This window comes from Squalius cephalus (genome assembly GCF_949319135.1).
Source record: "Squalius cephalus genome assembly, chromosome: 20".
Lineage (NCBI taxonomy): Eukaryota > Metazoa > Chordata > Actinopteri > Cypriniformes > Leuciscidae > Squalius > Squalius cephalus.
The window spans coordinates 4322183-4340408 of NC_137141.1; the positions used below are offsets into that span (position 1 = coordinate 4322183).

The 18226-nt window shown below is 38.5% G+C and overlaps 1 protein-coding gene across 9 annotated transcripts in view; it reads left to right on the forward strand.

Moving 5' to 3' along the window:
* Positions 1-9607: 9607 nt before the first annotated feature.
* The window catches only part of ddhd1a (DDHD domain containing 1a), a 40828-nt gene continuing 32209 nt past the window's right edge, over positions 9608-18226 (forward strand). For 2 of the 9 annotated variants that reach the window (XM_079853175.1, XM_079853178.1), the window contains exons 1-3: positions 9687-9989; positions 10434-11056; positions 15704-15880. In XM_079853175.1, the coding sequence (XP_079709301.1) occupies positions 10486-11056; positions 15704-15880 (748 nt within the window). In that variant the 5' untranslated portion in view covers positions 9687-9989; positions 10434-10485. The other 7 variants (XM_079853174.1, XM_079853179.1, XM_079853177.1 and 4 more) reach the window with 4 other exon arrangements.

Consider the following 18226-nt stretch of genomic DNA (forward strand, 5'->3'; position numbering starts at 1 on the left):
AGGATGGATGGATGATGGAAGGAAGGAAGGAAGGATGGAAGGAAGGATAGATATGGAAGGAAGGATGGATGGATATGGAAGGAAGGATGGATGGATGGATGGATGGATGGATGGATGGATATGGAAGGAAGGATGGATGGATGGATATGGAGGGAAGGATGGATGGATGGATTTACAGAAAAGGCTATGTTTACAAGCACTCTGCACAGATCCTATGGCCAGCTTCAACTCCTCCACACCATATGCTGGCGTTGATGTTTCCCAATCTTCCAGCAGGAGGAATTGGATGAAATATTCTGAATAACACCAGCCCACAATCTAACTTCAGTCTGAATCCCCCGACTGAGCCTGGTTTCTCCATTTCAGTCACTGCTGGAGTTTGGGTTCATTACTCTGGCTGTCACCATAATGTTCAGTTTAGCTTTAGTTTCAATTAAATTGACTTTTATTATGTTTCTCTTTGTTGCCGTCTGCCTTTGTTCCTGTTTGCACATCATTCATCAGTTGTCATTCAGTTATTCATTATGTTCCTAATTAAAGCACACCTGTTTGTATTTGAGTGTGTTTCTCACGGTCATTGTCCAGTATTGTTTGTGCTTGTATGCCGTCTCTCATCTATGCGGATTACCGTGTTTACTGTGTTTTAATAAACACGTTTCAATTGGAATCTTCTTCATCGTCATTGGACTATCATGTGACACTGGCTTGATTAGTTGGGGAAACATAATATTCAGTAATATTATTGATTTAGCCGCACTGACACTATTGGATGAGAACTGAACTGAGCTGGACAACATCACTGTTTTCTACAGAGCTGCTGTAAAGGCCCGTACACATCAAGGACAATAATTATAAAGGTAATGATAAAGATAGTTCTAAAAATAGTTCTCAATATTAAAGAATAGCAGAGTCCACGCCACAGATATAATGATAACGGCACAGAGAATCGATAACGTTGGAATCACTTTCAGACTGATTTTATCCAGCTAACGAAAGATAAAAACATTGACAGCCAGAATTCATCCTGCTGTAACGAGCTTGAGCATTTAAACATGTGAACACCTCAAATGATCTGGTTGAGCTCAATCCCAATGAAGTTTTGATTAGAGTGGAAGGAGTGGAGCAGACCTGAATTAATCCCATCAACTGGGAAAAATAAGGCATGTGAATGCTTGAATTTGACTATTCAAAAACACCTTGCGCACATTCACAGTGCCATGATCCTCAACCTTTATTTAGAGAACTTTCAAAAACAACAGGAGTTCAACCAAAAGTGCTTTCCAATACAATCCATTTAATCTCAACATAACATACCCTTCTATGATTACCTAAAATATAAAATATCTATATTCAAAATTTATTCAAAAGCAAAAGAAAGATTTGAAAACATTGACAAAGCTGATCTGACATGAAGCAGAAGCTTGTTCCAGGTTTACGGCCTACAATAGAAAAAGCACGATCGTGCTTCGATTTGTAATGACGATGAGGAACTTTCAGCAGAAGTTGGTCGGATGACTCTAAGTACGAGAAGATCTCAAAGATATTGAGGCTCAAGACCAGAAAGAGCCTTCTACACAATCTATCCTCAATTTTATAGAAAGCCAATGTAGGGACGCTAATACAGGGGAACTGTGATCACACTTAAGACCCTTTACGAAGCCTAACAGCCACATTCTGGACCAGCTGTAGATGGGATAAGGCAGTTTGAGGCAACCCGATGTACAGTGAGTTGCAATAATCTATGAAATAAATGAGTGAATCACAGTTTCCAGGTCTGACAGCAATGGGTAAAGTCAAAAAAGCTGCCCTTAAAGGGTTAGTTCACCCAAAAATGAAAATTTTGTAAGTAATTACTCACCCTCATGTTGTTCCAACCGCGTAAGACCTTCGTTCATCTTCGGAACACAAATTAAGATATTTTTAATTAAATCTGAGAGCTGGATCACTTCTCCATAGGCTGCTAGGTGACCGAAACTTGCTGGCCCAGAAAAGTTATTAAAGAGATCGTTAATATAGTCCAAGTGACTACAGTGGCTTAATCTTAAGTATATCAAGCGACGAGAATACTTTTTGTGCGCAAAAACAAACAAAAATAACGACTTTATTCCACTATTCATTTTCTTCTCTCTGGCCCTCGTAGTGTTTTTGCGCTGCGCGTCTGTGTTGCACGTCAGACGCATCACACACATGACCAGCTTCGGCCAATTGTGAGCCTACGTGGTGACGTGTAACACAGACGCGCTACGCAAAAACACTACGTGAACCAACTAGAGGCCCAGAGAGAAGGAAATGAATAGTGGAATAAAGTCGTTATTTTTGTTTGTTTTTGCGCACAAAAAGTATTCTCGTCGCTTGATATAATTAAGATTAAGCCACTGTAGTCACTTGGACTATATTAACGATCTCTTTAATAACTTTTCTGGGCCAGCAAGTTTCAGTCACCTAGCAGCCTATGGAGGAGTGATCAGCTCTCAGATTTCATCAAAAATATCTTAATTTATGTTCCGAAGATGAACGAAGGTCTTACGCGGTTGGAACAACATGAGGGTGAGTAATTACTTACAAAATTTTCATTTTTGGGTGAACTAACCCTTTAACAACAGCATATGATCTGTCTATTTAAAAGCAGTGATGAGTCCAATATAACTCCAAAGTCCTTACATGGTCTTGTACAGTAAATGACAGAGGGCCTAGCTTGATTGACCAGGTCAAGAGAAGAGAACTCAGAGGAACCTTACATCAGAACTTCACTTTTGCTCTCATTCAAGTGTAATCAATTATCTGCCAGCCAATGCCTTGTATCAGTAAAACAGTTTGGGGCATTCTCAATTGAGGATTTCTTGTCCAAGCACACTGAAAAAAAATAGCTTAACAATGATAAGATATGCAATATATCTGAATGATGGAGCTCAGAGGAAGCATATATATATAGAAAATAGTAAGGGTCTTAAAACTGAGCCCTGAGGAACCCCAATGATGATGCATTTATTATATCCATCTATAAGTTGTTCGGAATACATATGATGCATATGTGGCCTAAATAAAGTTTAGGGTTCATAAAAACATTACTTTCAGAATCTGAAATTGAATTGGATTTATTCCGATTGATGAAAATGAGTGCATGTAAACTTGTTGTCTCTAAACCTTTCATTACAAGCATTGCACAACAACACATAACACCATATGGATGTCACCCTCTTGTAAACTGTAAAGATCATGTTTTCTGAACTTCCCAAAGCATGTTCTCTATTACATAACAGCTTTTTTCAGTTAGGTCCGTCAGTGATGTGAACATCTGTAGCTCTCCATCCTGTTTATATAGTCTCTCATGGTGTAATGCTTTATGAGTGAAGTTTTCCCTCACTTTTATGCAATAGAGATCAACCGTTTTCTTTGACAGCCGTTATTATGACAAGATTTTTTTGCAAGAAATACACAATATGGAATATAGTCAATATGTATTTGTAACTTTTGAAAATGAATATGCCTGTGTTGTCTGTTCTGCTCTGGTCAAACTCAGGCACCTCGACTTTATTAACTACATTTACACAATGACAAGAGAACAAACAATAAACACCTGGAATGTTTATGAATCATTTTTAAAGTTTTTCTTTTTGTATGTATGTAACTTATGTATTGTATTATGGCAAACATGGCAACACAAAGCACCGAAAGATGTTTTATAGGACAAAGGTGCCCAGCTAAAGGGAACGTTCTGGGCTGTGTTTCCCAAAAGCATTGTTAGCCAACTATGGTCGCAATTTCCATCGTTATCAGCAGTAAAATGTAGCACCTACATGTCTACAAACTCTCATTAGACTATTAGAAGAATATTAGTAGACTGGTAAGGTTAAGGTTAAAATAAGTTAACATACAGTTGTAAAGTTACTTACAGGGCCCTATTTTAATGATCTGAAACGCAAGTATCAAACGCGAAACGCAAGTAACTTTGGATCTCGGGCGCTGTTGCTATTATACCGGCGGGATAAATGACTCTTGCACCCGACGCAAATTTAAAATGGGTTGGTTTGAGGTAGCTTCATTACTCATAGGTGTGGTTTGGGCGTAACGTGAAATAAACCAATCAGAGCGACATCTCACATTCCCTTTAAGAGTAGGCGCGCTTGTTCCATGGCGGATTGCTATTATAACGGCGGATTCGCCAGACGCGCGCCAGGAGCGGTTCACAGCCGAGGAGACCGACGTTCTCGTCAGGGCCGCAAAACACAGAGAAGTGTCATTGGGGATAGAGAAACACACCCAAATTAGCTTCGGTTAAACAGGCGTATGATAATTTGGGTAAATGTGTAAGCTAGATTTATGCCTATTTATTCACATCTTCATGGACACAACAATGATTTCCCTCATGTGGAATATTTTTCCTTGTAATAATGTATGATTTGTAAAAAAAGCATCTGCTGCGTCTGTGTGTAGATGAGAGAAGCAAAGTGTATGCGCGTTGTGCACACGCTACATTATGGCCAAGCATGCGCCCTTAAAATAGCATCTGAACACGCCACAGAAAACACGCCACTGACTTTAGACGAGGTTTTTCCTGGTCTGTGGCGGAATTGTTTTCTGAAACGGCAAAATAGCACCAGGGAACGTTTGCGCCGGAACACGCCTCCTCTTTTCACTGAACCGCCCCCGGGAGCGCAAGTTCATTCTCTAATTTACCGATGTGCGTCTGTGGAGGGAAAAGTCCGCTGTGCGCGTGTGTAAAATAGGAATGATACATGCGTCACTGTACAAAGTCAATAGCGCTGGGTGCAAGATAGGGCCCATAGTCTGTAGAATGTCTGGTGGCGGACCATCACAATAAAGAGTAAGCAGATATAAAGCAATTATATTACTAGTTGACATGTAGGAGCAAAGTTACTTATATTTAGCAGAATGTCTAAAGTGGACTATCGAAATAAAGTATTTCCCAATATTATAAAATGTTAGCTGGGAAGACATCTGCCAGCACCTGTACCTGCGTGACCAGCTTGTAATCGTGAGTACGAGCGAGTGCACACTAGAGGAGGGCCGAAGGGCAGCGGCTTCGAGCCAAGTGTTCACAGCATATCGTTCTGCTTTCCATGTGGACTCAATGATGCTGTCCAGAGCATGCTGCGTTCCTATGAAATATGAAATCCCCTGCCTGACCCTGAGCACGGACAGACCACCTGCAAGCGAGGAATGTGGCGAGCAACAGATCCGATGTCCGGCACACATGCAACATCACACACATAAAACGCCACTTACATAAACACACAATTTTATCTCATTGTATATTAAAGAGGTTTTTTTCCTACGGTCAAATGCTCTTGCCATGCACAAACACGCACATGTCATAAACAGGAAGATTCAACATGAATTCTGCATATTCACAAACTCTCCCTTCCTCCATTCGCAGACTCATACCAGATGTGCCCTAAAACACCAGACATTTATCGTAAATCAATTAGTGTAACCTAATGCAGCTTTGGGGATTAAAGTAAACAAAAGCAATGTGTTTAGCTTTATTTGACTCATATATCAGCAGAAGCTGGACCATTTCTGTTGTTGTAATGATGGTGTATGTGTATAAACATCGCAGGCAGTCTGATAACAGCTGCACACTTGCAGAACATTAGCTAGACAGTTGAACCAAAGTCAGTCGCACAGACCATGTAAACAGCATAAGCAGACACATCCATTTTGTTCTCTGCATAGAAATCACGAGATCCTGGACTGACTGAACACTAATCACAGCAAAGTACTATACGAGGAGCAACACACAGGCATAGCTTTAGCTTCCATGGAAACATGGCTAAAAGAACAATGGTGTACAGGGGCCTGGCTGGGGCCTCTTGACATTCCCACATGAGCCCGAGATGTTGCCCCAAAGTAGGTTTCATGACAGCAGCCTATATAGTGCCTGTAGTACACAGTCCAAGAGGAGGGGTTTAACATTAATATTGAGGCTCACCAATATAAATTTAGGACTTGGCCTGTCGCAATAATCCATATATCGACTTATCGCACAATATATGTACATGACCTCTATCATTTTTGGTGACACAAATATATCGCCCATAATGGCGATTTAATAAATGTCACCAATATTTTGCCGATCGTGCAGTCATCTTGTCTGTTCTCCGTGTCGGAGGCGATAGCGGGGCTCGGGCAGTTCCTTCATACACAGTGAGGTTATCAGCTTCATTTGAGGCGTTATAGTGTTTTCCTGACAACTACAGACAGTTTGGTAGAATAAGTCCAAATGCACTCGATTTCAAAGCCACAATCCACTGTTGTAATGCAAACATAAACGTCACAGAGCAAAATGGTGCACACTTAAAGGGTTAGTTCCCCACAAAAATGAAAGTTCTGTCAGTAATTACTCACCCTCATGTTGTTCCAACCCCGCAAGACTTTCGTTCATCTTCAGAACACAAATTAAAGCGTAACTCTCGCCAAAATGCAACCTAGGGTCTTTTTGTTAATCTATGCGAGGCAAACTTTCGTTTAAAAGCATTATTAAAATGGAAACGGCACTTTTAAGTTTGACCGTATTTTCGTTTTTGGTCAAATTGCCTTGTGAATGGGAGTGGTTGGGGCACTTCTATGATAGCATCAAAAATCACTATTTTTAAAACACTAAGAAGGCTCGACACAACATGAAACTGTGCTGGAAGTTTTACCAGAGGCTCTACACATGAACTCCAGCATTGACTGCATTGTTTGTGCACACAGAGTTTACTAAAAAGAAAGATTTTGAACAACTCACTGTAGCTGTGTCCACCGGCATTTTGACAGTCAAAAATAGTCGATCTCCGAAACAGGGAGGAGAGTTAAGATGGAAAGCTCCTAAAGCTTAGGCTAGTTCCATATAAATTCACGGATAATTTGTTGTTTTCTCGTTAGTGAAAATCAATATTGACCTCGTATTTAAAAAAGATCCTCATGTAAGAAACAATACTAAAATTCAGAGTCAGTTCATTCGCATTTGGAAATCGACTATTTTTGACTGACAAAATGATTGAATCTGGAAATAAAGTAAAATAACTGAGATAGAAATAGAAATACTGTAGTCCTCAGATGCCATGTCTGTAATTTAATGGCATTAGTTCTAGCGTTAATTCGATCTCAAACAGATTAATTAAAAGTAGTTATTACTCCACCACCTGCGCGACATTATTAACCAACGTAGTTGAACAACACATTTGCGACAGTATGGTTTCGGGAAACAGTCGTGACTAGCTAGTTGATTTCTTCAACGATGCATCGTACTGTGATAGTGAAGCAGCGAGTTACGGCGTTGTATGGAAAACACACCCCTGGTCAGAGGAACTTGGAAACACTACAAAGACAGAATTAATTGACCTTGAAAGCTACAGTTAGCGATTTCTGAGAAACACTGTTGATATTTGTAATCAACCCAAACAAGCACACGCCTTCCTTCATTGCTCCATCCCCAAATGCACAAACACACAATGCAAGAGTGGATGTATTTTATCATAGTTGAAGCGAAATATAATGTGAATATGATGACCAAATGACTAGGAAGTACAAAAAAATGAACATACAGTATACAAGAGGTGGTTGTTAGTCGCCAACAGCACAGCAGCTCCAGACAAACAATGACACTCAAAACGGTCCATATAGCTAACATTACAACAACAGCATTGGTTCTGTGAAACATAGCAAAACCAAAGTTACTCACGTACTGAGGAGAAACAACGCAAACTCAAGTCCGTTTTCAGGCCTTCCCACTGAGGTCTTAATATTAACGCATGTCCTAAAGCTCTTGCCTGATCATAACCCTTCTTTTTCCAGTGATATTCCTCTGATTTTTTCTCTTTTGTAATGTCTCTCAGCCATCTCTCTTTCTAGTCTTTCTTCAGTTCTCCCTCTCGCTCACTCTCTCTCTCTCCTCCCCCATCATGAGTGGTAACAGTTTTCGTTTATTTATATTTTTGGCTTACAATTTTGAGTGAGAGATGTCATATTTAATTTTGCCTATTTTTCTCCATGACATTTTTTACTGTATTGACAATATCATGATAAGACAAATATATATATATATATATATATATATATATATATATATATATATATATATATATATATATATATAAAAATAGGCAACAAATAAAACAAAAAAAAATTGTATAGCCAACATTTTATATTTGTTATCCCCAAACACTCTCTCTTTCTTTAGGGGAAATTTAAATGTGAGATTAGTGGGACATAGCGGGATCATACTAAGCAGATAGAGGGTGAACACAGAGCGAATATCCGAGTGATCCACGCAGTTCTGGGACAAGAACACATGAAGGGCGGGGCTTGATTTTGTCCGTGGGGAATTGATTGGATGGTTGTGGTTTGCTATTGGCTGATCTTATGTGAGTGACAGGTTGCCCCGCCCATATCATCAGAGAAGAGAAGAGATGCTGCAAGAGGAGCTTATTCTGATTCAAGATTACCAGGAACATGAATAATAATTTAAAAAACTATGTGCACGGATAAATCATTTATTATAAATACTGTTATATATTCTATTTAAAGGAAAATTTAGGACGCCAAATTTTTGGACAGCAGGTTCAACCCAACCTTGTCAGAGGAACCCAGAAACACTACAAGAGACAGAATTCATCTACGGTTGATGGTCAGGAGCAAGACAACAGCGGCATCTTGTGGACATTTTTTATTACCTTAGTAAAGAAGGCGAATTCAACCAAAGTTTGAGCTACAATAATAAATTCTATCATTAATGCATTTCCTGGTTTCCCCTAATTTTCATTATCTGTAGTCACTTGTGGGATTGTGTAACGCATTTTTGTGGACGCATTGTTGATCAAATTCACATGTAGATGGAAATATAAATTGAGAAATGTTTTCTTGTAAAGCAGCAAGCCTATGTTGGTATTTAAGGATCCTGGATGGCAACCCAAAGGTTTAAGGTTCAAACAATATAAAAAAAAAAAAAAAAAAAAATAGAATAAATAACAATGAACCTAAATAACATCAACCCCCACATGATGTTGTTATATTTCATCATTTGAAATAATTACTGCACATCACAGCCAACATGTAGCCTATGTCTATTAAAAAAACTACAGTTCTTGAATTTTTAATGCAAAATATATGTTTATAACACATTACATTTTAACCTAATTAATTTTTAATTCAAAACAACACATGCAGACATCGAAGTACAAAATGGAGAAGGTGTTTTCTTGTTTTGCAGCAAGCCTATGTTGGTATTTAAAGATCCTGGATGGCAACCCAAAGGTTTAAGGTTCAAAACAATAGCCTATTTAATACATAAATAAAAATCGAATAAATAGCAATTAACCTTAATAACATCAATCTCTTAGTATGACGATGTAATATTTCATAATTTGAAAGAATTAGTGCACATCACAGCGAACATAGCTTGGGTCTATTTAAAAAACTACAGTTCTTGAATTTTTAATGCAAAATATATGTTTATAACACATTACATTTTAACCTAATTCATTTTTATTCAAAACAATCCACTGAACACGTGTAGCCTCGAGCGCGTTCGCGAGTACGTGCGCGCTCCAGCAGGTGAACAGTCTTCTTCCTGATTGGTTGCCCAGTGACAACAAGTGCGGGATGCGCTCATACGCACGACGTGGGCTGTGACGTAAGATCGCACATCCCGCACTTGTCAGTGTGCCAGCAGGTCAGTGTATTTCCCTGCACCCTCAGCCTGACTGCAATACTGGACAGGCTTATGTTTCTATTTGTGACACGGACTGATTTATGGCTAAACAGAGCGGAAGAGCGTGATTCTGTGAAATGACGCGCTCCGGTTGACGGCAGGTTTGCACGAGCACAATCCGGTACAGTGCAGGAATAAGTGCGGTCTGTCAGACCGGTTCTCCTTCTTTACCTAGCCGCTTTAAAACCGCTAAATAGCATGACATAGACTCGTTTAATGTGCGTTTAAACGGGGTAAGTTTACTTTTTATTGTGCTATGACGTCGTATTGCCAGGTAAGTTAGCCTATATACACCTTTGCTAACGATCTGAAAACGTCGTTCCTAAACGACAAGATTTTAAAACGTTTATGGGAACGTTCTATTGGATCGTTTTGTAAACATTACGCGAATGCTACTTTTGAATGTCATTCTGAACGTTCTATTTATGACGTATAAACAATGTTTTGAGAAGCCCAGATAACTTGGAACGAACGTTCTATTAACGTCACTGGAAGGACGTGTGTTCATAGCTTTGAGAGAACCAGCTTAATAACATGTCATTTAGTTGTTAAATAACAGAGTCAGGTTTTAATATGAGGTCATGACCCTTGTTAAATGACGTCACTGAGGTCAGCTCCGATTGGGACAGCCGCTCCACAAGCAGGGAGATATGAGCAGTCTTACTAAGAAGACACGGTTTATTAACAATCCTGGCAATAAACTGTCTTTTGGCAATAGAGACTGGAGCGATGACTTCATCAGGCTCTACGATGAATCCATTGGGAGAGGGATGCACGCATTGCAGCCAGACAAGAACACACACTCTTCTCCACAGGACGGAATGACGCTGAGACTCGAAAGTCCTGCTTCGGACATCCTTCCCACAGGCCATCTGGACCTAAGCACAAATTCAGTCGCCGGCTTCTTCCACGCCACCAACACGAGATACTGCACAAGCCCTGGCTCAGACTACCAGGAGAAGAACCGACTGCTAGACATCCGGAAACGGTCCAGCTCCTCCAGACGCCGGTTCGAGGTGGTCACCGAACTGGGACCGGAGGAAGTCAGGTGGTTTTACAAAGAGGACAAAAAGACATGGAAGCCCTTCATGGGACACGACTCTCTCAGGATAGAAATCATGTATCGCAGCTTCTGCGAGCGAAACCCGGAGAGGGGTTTAAAGCGTGATGGAGAGGAGCTTCTCCAAGATAATGGTCTGGATGGAGGAGACCCGTCGCAGGAGACGCGTGGAGACGAGAGACATGACAGTGTGGACGTCAGTGTGGAAGCGGTGTGTGTGAGAGGAGGACTCTATGAAGTGGATGTGAGGAATAAAGAGTGCTATCCGGTGTACTGGAATCGTAAGTATTGCTCGTTGATGGATGCAAGTCAAGTCACATTTACTTCTTTTTTTGGGAGCAATTGTTTTTATTGAGTAGTCAGTTCAATGTAAGAAAAAATATACAACATGTTAAAGTGTACCCCCCCCCCCCCCCACACACACACACACACACACACACACACACACCCATGCTAAGGAATTGCAAGACATGGAGTGTAAAAGGTAAAAAATAAAATGCCTGATAAACAGAAAACAGACATAAACACAAAATCTATTTCACATCAAAAAGAAGAAACAAAGGATTTACCAATGTCAAAAGTTGCATGTCACATTTATTTCTATAGCTCTTTATACAGTGCAGATTGTTTCAAAGCAATATTAATAATAGGGGTGGGAATCTCTAGTCACCTCACGATTCGATTCGATTCCGATTCAGAGGGTAACGATTATCGATTATTAACGATTTTTTTATTTATTTTTTACTTGGTACTTTTAAAGCAAAGTATTTATGATGACCCATAACAAACTTACTTCCAATACTTCCTATATTAATTTTATTAATAAAACAAATGGAAGTGATTTGGCAAGTCAACTGTAAGGTTACATTTGCCAGCATATGTCCCAACACTGCAAAGAACCAACAGGAAAATAAATGTGTGCCTGTATTAGCAGCGTAATTGTAGTAAATTATTACAAACTTCAGCATATTCTGAATCTCTAGCATTTAATAATAGACTTCAAACCAACATCCTCTTGTTATTTCCAATGAGCAATATAATCCTTCAGACAAAACACATTTTGTTGTAGCAAAATCACAAACAGTTTTCGTTAAAAAATATAGAATGATGTACCAGCAGCTCTCATACAAATATAATGCTGGACTTATGCATATTCTGAATAATTAGTAACATACAAAGCCACTCTTATACACAACTAAATAATAAAGAGTTATGACTTGAAATGTTTGCTGTATACCACAATTAAAAAACAGCTTATACAAAAAAGTGAATGAACATCTGCAGTGCAGAGAGCACAGTCAAAATGTAACTTTTTGTGACTGACATTGCACATATTGCAGTATAACGTACGTATAACAGATCGGTTTACACAGTGTACTGATGTGAAAACTAAACAATACAGAAAGCAGCTCTCATACAAAAATACTAAATAGGTAACAATGAAATTGCCAATTTTACATACGTTAGCTTTTAACGAAGAAGGTGCCGTTCGAATTTGCGCTCAGCCATCATGCGTCTGTTATGTATGTACGCGACTCTGTTATATGTGCGCGCCACGGACTGTCCGCGCACTGCACGTCCGCCTAGAGTTCCGCCTTTTGCGTTCCGTCAATATTACGTTATTAGAATATATATATATATATATATTTTTTTTTTTTTCAGAAAATCGATTTTTTGACATTTGTGAATCGATTCAGAATCGTCCACGTCCGCATCGCGATGCATCGAAGAATCGATTTTTTCCCCCACCCCTAATTAATAAACAGGAAAATAACTGTCAATTTTATTAAATGCATCAATTATGAGACCAATTCAATTCCAGCCGTAAAGCAGCTCTTCAGAAGACATTATTAAGATGTTATTATTCAGCTCAATTCTCATGCAACAGTGTCAGTGCAGTTAAATTGATAATATTATTGAATATTAATGGTCTTTTAATCCCCAATCCTGACTTTTAGTCTTCATTAGACTAATTCCTGAGTAAAGCACCTGACTGTTTTTAATTTCTTTAATGAATTAGGTTAGAATCAGAGTTTTGTCTGGTACCCAAAATCAGTTCACAACACTGTATTTTGTCTGATACCCAAAACTGTATTAACTAAAAGTGTTCTCTCAGCCTGAGAAGTTGACAGAGGAAGCCGTGAAATGGCAGAAAGCAGAAGAAGAAGTGATGATAATCAGCAGGGTTTAATGAATAATCTTGGTTGCATATGTTTCAATGCTCAGACTTCGCCTGACCAGCACAAATCCAACAAGTGACATTATCAAAGCAAAAGCAATAAAAAAAAATCACTTTCACAACATCCTGTGACATTAAAAAATCTTAAAATTGAGAGACATTTTCCAATGTCTAACTCATGAAGAGAAATATCTCATGAAACCACACAATCATTGAATGAAACAACAATAAAATGCACTACAAGAGCCAGGAAAATAGCCTAAGTGAAATAATAAAAAATAATAAATGGTTAAATGACACGGATTAAATGGATTAATTAAATGACTATAAATTAATTAAAAAAAAAGAACAAAGAAAATACACGCACGCACGCACACACACAGTTTGCTGTTGAGAGTCCTTTGGCCCTTCTGGTGTTAGTGAACACTTCTAAGCTTGAATGCTTGAAAACATGTGCATCATTACCCGCCCTGTCCACTGAATTATTAATATTCGTTGGTGTCTGTGACACCTGGAGGTTTGTTCACGTCAGGTGTGAAGTAAGATCTCTTTCATTTATTCTAATCGACTTTTTATTGAGAATTCTCAACATTGCAAACAATGTATGCAAATAAATACAATATACTCATACGAATTCTTCCATCTGGATGAAATGGTTTTAAACCACTAACAAAAAACAAATGAACAGTGTAAAAAACAAGTAATAAAAACTCAGTGAGTGTTTTAGCGCAATTTTCTCACCTCATGGGATCACAACACTAAGAGATAGTAAATCTTTTCCTGGATTTTTTTTGTGCGTTCCCGAGATTAGACCTTCCTTAACATAATGCCGAAAACCCGAAGTCTCTAGGTGGTCTGGTTGAGGAGTAGATAGAAGTGCAAGATTGGTGCGCACAGACGCACAGAACAGAAATCATGAGTTAACAATCGCAATTTGTCCGGTGGAAAATTGCGCTAAAAAAAGATCATATGTTCGTAAGAGTGAAGTAACATAGTTGACATTTTGTGGAATACTTAAATATAAATAAGGACCTCTATTCTGTGCATAATTTTGAAGGCTACATGTTTAGTTTTCTGCATAATGATTAACTGCATTATCATCTCAGGTGAAGGGGAATCACTTCTGTCTGTCAGGTGAGGTGTGTGTGTGGCCAGTAATTTAGTGTGTAAATCTTTTACAAACATGTACACTGAATTAAAAGTGGTGTATGATTTACTTTGAAAAAATGTCTAGGTAGCTAGTAAATTTGGCAAATAAATGGCCAGTAACATTGAATTCATCATGATATTTTGATGTAGAAAGACTAAAATGGTATAGTATAAGCATGCTCCAATAATCAATGTTTTATTTACAGAATTGAAAAATCATTATTAAAGGGGTGCTATTATGCCCTTTTATGAAGTCTTGATTTTGTTTTGGGGGTGTACTAGAATGTTTTCATGCTTGATTGTTTATTTCTTTATTTGTTTATGTCCCTGAAGGACAATTGGTTTCACAGCAAGACCAGCATACAAAAAAGACAATTTACAATACATTTTAAACTACACAAAACAACGACAGGCCCAAACAACTACAGTGCCTACTCCCCCCCCCATGCCTGAATTGAACAGAGAAATAGAAGTAGGAATAAATGAATGTTTGAACCTGTTACTCCTAAGGGTAAAAACTGAAACTCAGAGAGGATTGGGAACTAACCATTAAGATGGATTGGGCTTTAACAACTTCCTAGTGATTAACGTTAACCTTGGACAGTCTCCGTAGACAGCATAGACGTTGCTGGCCATTTTTACAAATCGTCTCCACATTGACATTAAAATTCAGCTTGTTATCAATCACACATCCCAATTTTGTTAAAAAAAACACATTATTTCTCACCTATTTTACATTATTACAGCTCCTCTCTCCCCAGTCTTGTTGAACGCGTTGTTTTCGATGAAGCCCCTCCTTCCGAAAAAACGAAATGTGCTGTGATTGGTTAGCTGGCCCTGTGTGTTATGACCGGTCCCTTCATATCGGCGAGCTCTACTCAGATGTAAATATTAACAATGGCGTCCATTTCAAAACAATTTGAGCCCGATTCAGACCCTGACAATGTTAACAAATGAAAGGATCGTGCTGAACGGATTTCAAGCACGGATTTCACAGGATGTTTCAGAGTGGAATGATGTTTTTGTAATATTCTTATAGATACAACGTTGTCCACTATTTAATCATGATATTTGTCGGAAAACTGAGGTAATACAAACAGTAATCGTCCACAAAACCATGGTTAATTTCCCTAAGGAGCTGTGAACCGTCTTACAAAAGCAACAGAAAACAAGCTGTTCTCTGTAAAAAGTGCAGCGCACAGATAAACGTTGGGGTTATAATGTTCAGGAACAGTGTTTAAAATAAGCTTTAACCACTCTTAAGTTCGTCAGCCTTCGGAAGGTCAAACACTGTCCACTTTTGGTGTAATCCGTGTGTGGGGATTATTTAAATGTAGGCCTAGTTCTTGTAAATCGTGTTAAATAAAATGTCTCCCTTTGCATTAAACTTTGAGCTTTGTAACCTTGCAGATATTTTTATGCTCAAACAGCAACATTACACACTAACTAAAGTTAAAAGAAGTGGAAAAGCATAATAGGGCCCCTTTAAAATACATTTTACCCAGGGTTAATGCATGTTTGATTGTTGAATGTTTTTTTTCTTACTTATTTTCTGTGTCCTTCACTGTTCTATCATTATTTTGTGTCTCCCACCTTGTAGAACAGGACTGCATCCCTGTCATGAGAGGCCAGTGGTTCATTGACGGCACTTGGACGCCTGTAGAGGAGGACGAGAGCGAACTCATAGAGAAAGAACACCTGACATGTTTCCGAGGACAGCAGGTACAGGACGCTTTTGAGACTGACACGCTGGCCCATACTGTGGACAGAAAAGATGGTGAGCGAATTCACTACTAGCACATCATTGGGTTGGACATTGGTCAGTAGAGGTTAATTGTAAAGAGAGAGCATTCCTCCTGTGTGTGAGGCTGTTTGTTAGTTTAGGAGTATTTGATAAACAAATGAAGGATCCATCAGCAAAAGGTTTTGTTCGTGACAACGTCACACCCTTATTGCTGGTATCTGTTGAAAAATGACTGTTTGTGTGTGACGGTGTGTATGTTTGTGTGTATGTTATAGCGTTCGTGACTGTGAAGTGACCTTCATGCAATTTCTAAAACATCATGATAACATTTACATCAAAGGCATTTTACACTTTTTTTTTTTTTTTTTTTTTTTTTTTTAAGTGTTCAGTTCGATCCATAAAAACACAAGCCCCTTTTCCACTTACTGGTGCCGAAGCCATACACTCTGTGTGTTTCCATCTCAGAAAATTTGCACGGGCTGAAAAGATCTGCTCCAAACCCCTAAAACTGTCTTGTCTCAATCCTGCAAATACGGGGAGTGAAATAATGTTAAAAAACTCACACACAAAACACTAGAACTACATAATGATACATTGCACAGCAGCTTCAGTCACTTCAACATAAAAAACAATTAAAATAATTACAAATATCACATGGGCATTGATTGCTATGAATTACATTCATTATGCATTTAAATAACTTGCTGAAATGCTGAATCAATTTGCCTGAATGTTAAAATTTTCTATAATAATATCTGTATTAAACTTCTGGGTTTAACATCGGCAAGATGGCATAGTGCTCCCGATCAAGATCTTTCTGATTTTTTAATAAAAAATATTAACATTACATTTTATTGTCATTTAGCTTTGGGAGCAACGATGGAAATGGAGTTAGAAAAAAAAAAAAGCCATCATGGTGATGCGAATGAATCTGAAGTCGTTTGCATTCACAGAAAACAGCTTTCTTCCACGATGCAAAATAACTTGAATATGATAATGGAGTTTAGAGAGGAAAGCAGGCAGGAATGGAGTTCAAACACGACTGGGTCTTTAGAGATTTTCAATCAGACAAAAGCCAACTTTAGGATAAAGAATTTTTGCACAAATGCTCTAGAGACTGTCAGAGACCGAAGGCCGTGACGGCTGAAAAGAGGATACTGATACTCATACTGAGAATGTCCTCAAATTACGCTTTTGCAAAACGAATAAAATCTGTGAAAGTGCCACTGAGTCATTGTGACTCTTCACATTGAGATGTTACATCAGGGTTTAAGTAGATTGTCCATCATTATCTTTCTCCTCCTTTATGTTAAGCTACACTACACTTTATTTTCACTGTCTGGTCGGGAACTTAATAAGAGTTCTCATGAGGAGATGAATGTAGGTCGTGCACAATTACACACAATGTGTATTTAAACGTTGAGTCACAAGAATGCCCACTGGAATCTAGCTTTTAATTACCAGTAAAGAACCAGTAAAACTTGCTTGATCTGCTCCATTCAGTCTGTGCAAATCTCTCAGCTGCACTTATACAGTTTTTGTCCGACCAGGATAGCAGATTTTATTGTGATTTTCACCATTCATCATGGAGTCCCACAGGGTTCTGTACTGGGACCTCTGTTGTTCTCAGTCTAAATCACATCTTTCAGCTGTAGCTTATTTTATTTTCAGTCCAAACAGCAGTTTCATGCTGAGTGTCACTTTTGATCACATGACACACATTTCCCTGTTGTGTTTACAATCTTCAAAATGTCAATCTGCCAGAAGCTTACTTATAATTGACTCCGCATGAGATACGAGAAAGTGTTTTAACATTCAAACAATTATATTGTGCAAAACTTTTTTCATTATATGCCACACATCTTTCTCTTATATGCCACACTTCTTGTGTTCGAGACATTATAGTGCAATAAATCTCCTTTTTTAAAATGCAGACTGCTGAAAACTGTTGACCTTCATGACTCAAATGACGCTTGGACTGTCGGTGGCGATAAATCTGATGAGAGAGGAATGAGTGCTTGAGTTTACTGAAAATGTAGAGAAAAGCTCCACATTGGTTTGTCTATAAGAAATAAAGGGAGCGAAGGAAAGTCTATATAATACAGCCTCGCAGAGGAGTGATTGCTCTCTATAAAATAGCATTTGATTTACTGAATCATGTAGAAATAGACCATGTTTACATGCACATGATTTTATGATTAAGTCCTGTGTTCTAGTTAAGCTTTTATTATATTAAAAGTTGTTCATGCTCCACAGTTGTTGGAATTTTCCTGTGTTACAGAAGCTGTATAATATCAGCAATATATTTCTGATATATTGTTTTTAAAAATACTGGAGATATTATCTTTACCATGATTTATTACACTGCATATTTAGCAA